The sequence below is a fragment of the Quercus suber genome, unplaced genomic scaffold (assembly GCF_002906115.3).
Source record: "Quercus suber isolate HL8 unplaced genomic scaffold, Cork oak 2.0 scaffold_125, whole genome shotgun sequence".
Lineage (NCBI taxonomy): Eukaryota > Viridiplantae > Streptophyta > Magnoliopsida > Fagales > Fagaceae > Quercus > Quercus suber.
This window is the reverse complement of record NW_027069589.1, coordinates 188,362-192,429: the sequence shown is the minus strand read 5'-3', so window position 1 is coordinate 192,429 and position 4,068 is coordinate 188,362. Positions and strand designations below refer to the sequence as shown.

General features: G+C 32.4%; 1 protein-coding gene across 1 annotated transcript in view; it reads right to left on the bottom strand.

Moving 5' to 3' along the window:
• The window catches only part of LOC112035124 (uncharacterized), a 20,131-nt gene extending 16,063 nt beyond the window's left edge, over nt 1-4,068 (bottom strand). Inside the window, exons 1-4 of the mRNA XM_065775993.1 lie at nt 3,939-4,068; nt 3,171-3,327; nt 2,683-2,755; nt 1,957-2,167 (exon numbers count right to left, since the gene is read on the bottom strand). Coding sequence (XP_065632065.1) covers nt 1,957-2,167; nt 2,683-2,755; nt 3,171-3,327; nt 3,939-4,068 — 571 coding nt within the window. The remainder of the gene's footprint in view (nt 1-1,956; nt 2,168-2,682; nt 2,756-3,170; nt 3,328-3,938) is intronic.

Genomic DNA, 4,068 nt, shown 5'->3' with positions numbered 1-4,068 from the left:
GGGGGGGGGGGGGGGGGGGGTGGGGGTGTGCTTAAACCCTAGGAAGCACGGGTGCGGGTGCAGTGTGGCGACACAACAATTTTTAAAAAATTAGGACATTGGTGCGGCAGGATAAATTTATTAATTAATTATTAAATATATTTTTATTCATATTTTCTATATATTGCTAAGCATTATATATATATATATATGATGGTAAACATGTACAAATTTAAGAGTATTAGTAGATAATAAAGAGAATTGAGATGACTTTAGGGTTTTTCTTTTAAAATTTGCCAACAAAACGATGTGTTTTGATCTAATATTTTATGTTTTTTTTTTCCTAACAAGAATATTGGCCCATATCGGACCATTTCGAACTGAATTGGGCCGAATCGAAAAAATAAATAAATAAATCTCCACAGACACACGTGCAGCCGCGTCCACGGCCACATGGCACGTTCGTGTGAATCAAACTCGAGTGCACCAGCCAAATCAGCACACCTGTGCTTCCCAGCTTAAACCTAGATGCTATCTTTCATCCCTTTTTACAAGAGAAAGTGTCATTTGAACTAGAGCTTATTGGAGACTAAGAATATACATTGGGTTAAATAACAAATACTAATACACATTATTTCTATTAAAATTAATTGTCAAATATTAACATTCCCTCATACCTTCACTTGTTTGTTCATGTTTTCTATAAAGTGTATTTTGACTTTGCAAAATTTCATCATGCAAGCAGATTTATTTATTGATTTTATGTTTTGAACTCTCTTTCCAAGGCAACAATATTTCATTCCTAATTCAAGCAACTTACACATGACTTTTAAGTGAGCATTACTAATTTCCAAGACTCTTAACTAACCATTTATCACTTTAGAGTATATATGTGAAAGTTGCTCCTTTTGTGAATCAAGAAATTTTGATGTTTGACATAAACAAATAAGTCAACAATGTTATGCTTGTTCTGACTTCTTTCCAAGTCAACCCAATTAAATTATTAATAGTCTTCTTGACAAAATAGCATTTTAAGTAACCCATATATAACAAATTTTGGTGTTACTAGTTCTCATAACAATACTTACACTAGAGTGATTCTAGGAAACTAGGTAAAGTACCTTTCTCTCCAATAAAACCACGTTTCCTGTTGCCTTTCTTGGTGGACCGACCAATACTGCAAATAGAGTCAATGTTTTTTTATGAGAAACCTTTCTCATTGTTGAAAATCAGCAATGTTGCTGTAGCCATTGTGTTTGTAATGTCCTCAGAAGTTATGACAAACTCAAGAGACGGATCCTTTCCCTCCAAGTAATCATTATCTTCAGCATTCTGACGAATAAAAAAAAATTCAACAATATACATAAGTAAACAAAAGTCAACCCTATTCTTTTGCTCCAAAAATACATCTAACACTAAGTCTATATACAAAACTTTTTTCACAGAAAACTATCTTTAGAAGTTTGGAGGGGGAGAGAATAGAGTGGAAGGAGAGAAAATTAAGACTAGGAGAATGATTGCACTTTCCCCCATTTAAATGTTTTAAAAATTTGGTAAAAAAGTACTCTACTTTGTTTGGATATTAATTTAGAAGAAGAGAAAGTGATAATATCATATAAATTAATAATTATAACCATTTTTCACTAATTAAGAGTTCTTTTGTGGCCTCTTCAAAAAAAAAAAGAAAAAAAAAGAGTTCTTTTGTGGCCATAACAAAATTTCATCATTTATCACTTTAGAGTATATATGTGAAAGTTGCTCCTTTTGTGAATCAAGAAATTTTGATGTTTGACATAAACAAATAAGTCAACAATGTTATGCTTGTTCTGACTTCTTTCCAAGTCAACCCAATTAAATTATTAATAGTCTTCTTGATAAAATAGCATTTTAAGTAAACCATATATAACAAATTTTGGTGTTACTAGTTCTCATAACAATACTTACACTAGAGTGATTCTAGGAAACTAGGTAAAGTACCTTTCTCTCCAATAAAACCACGTTTCCTGTTGCCTTTCTTGGTGGACTGACCAATACTGCAAATAGAGTCAATGTTTTTTGATGAGAAACCTTTCTCATTGTTGAAAATCAGCAATGTTGCTGTAGCCATTGTGTTTGTAATGTCCTCAGAAGTTATGACAAACTCAAGAGATGGATCCTTTCCCTCCAAGTAATCATTATCTTCAGCATTCTGATGAATAAAAAAAAATTCAACAATATACATAAGTAAACAAAAGTCAACCCTATTTTTTTGCTCCAAAAATTCATCTAACACTAAGTCTATATACAAAACTTTTTTTCACAGAAACTATCTTTAGAAGTTTGGAGGGGGAGAGAATAGAGGGGAAGGAGAGAAAATTAAGACCAGGAGAATGATTGCACTTTCCCCATTTAAATGTTTTAAAAATTCAGTAAAAAAGTACTCCACTTTGTTTGGATATTAATTTAAAAGAAGAGAAAGTGATAATATCATATAAATTAATAATTATAACCATTTTTCACTAATTAAGAGTTCTTTTGTGGCCTCTTCAAAAAAAAAAAGAAAAAAAAAGAGTTCTTTTGTGGCCATAACAAAATTTCATAAGCGGAAGTGTCAATCTATCATAAGTCAAAATAAAATAAAATTACATCCGAAACACTCAAATCAAATTAAAATTATTGTAAATGTTGTAAGACTTTCTCTAATTTCTATTCCCTTCCCTTTACATCCCTCTCCTTCTCTTTCATCCAAACATAATTGTAAGAGAATTTGTGAACATAAAACAACAAAGTGGTGTCCCTAGTGGGCCCGTGTAAAATTAATAATTTGTCAACCAGTGAGTTTGGCATCCCACAAATTTTAGTAGTTTATCTGTTAAAAGATTTTGTAACTAAGTTTTGTTAAAAAAAAAAAAAAGTTAGTTAAAATATTTATATAAAAAAAAAAACCTAATCTTGTTACTTCTACGGTAAAAAAGTAAAAAAAAACTAAAAAGTGTAAGATCAAGCTAAAATCTTCTAGCCAGTTAAAACTGTGAAATCACGTACTCACTCAGTTAAAATTGTAATAATCATTACTCAAATATTTAAAGATTAATGACATGGGCATTCTAATTCACAAACATATATATCAATATCATTTACAACCCATAACAAAAACACACACAAACAAACATATAATATTAAGAAAGAAAGAATGAGTTTGAGAAAGTTACCTGAATGAGTTCCATGAGACATCCTTGGCATAAAGCTCAGCAGAGAGGTTCTTGACAGCTTGATGAAGATCCTCAGTTAATGGGTTCTGTTCCCCTCCAATGGAGAACTTTTTTCTACGTATCTCTTCAATGTGTTCTGTCGCTGCATCCGCCATATCTGTACACACACAAAACTGAAAAACCAGAGATTTCTACTTTTGCTTACACAGAGAGGCAGAGAGAGAGCAGAGTGTGTGAGAGTGTGTGAAATGTACACACATATATATGGAACTCTACGTGGAAGGTGCTGACGAAGCTTACTTCTCAGTTCTCAACGAAGTAGAACAAAGAAGCTGAGGTTGCTTTTGAGAAAAAGTTGAAAAATGCGGGTTTTTTTTTTTATTTAATTTATTTTTATTTATACTACTATTTAAAGGGTTGTACCTATCTGGATCGGATTTTTTTTGTTCCAAAATACTCTTATTTCTCTAGATTTAAGTAGAGATAAAACTGAAGGATAATTTGGTAAAATATATGTCTAACTTGCACTAAAATATTATCTAAAAATAGAAATACTCTTCTACTAACTCATTTTTATTGTTTTTTTTTTAACTTTATTATTATTTAAAAAGAAAAAAAAAAAAAAAAAACCCCACGTATTCAGGGTTTTGAAAGTTTCCAGGTGGTCCAGAGGATCCTTCACCCCGTCATAGCTATCTATATTCGGCATGCGAAACTTGTGGGGTAGGGGGAAGGAGTTCACGGCCATAGTGAAGGGCGAGTTGGTACGGTTGACTAGATCGTCAAGATCACTAGAGACTCGCCCCTTGAGGGCGTTCATCATAACCTCCATTTGTTCCCTCATTGCCTGCATCTCGGCGGTAATATGTGGTGGAGTCGCATCCGTGAGGGATGGCAT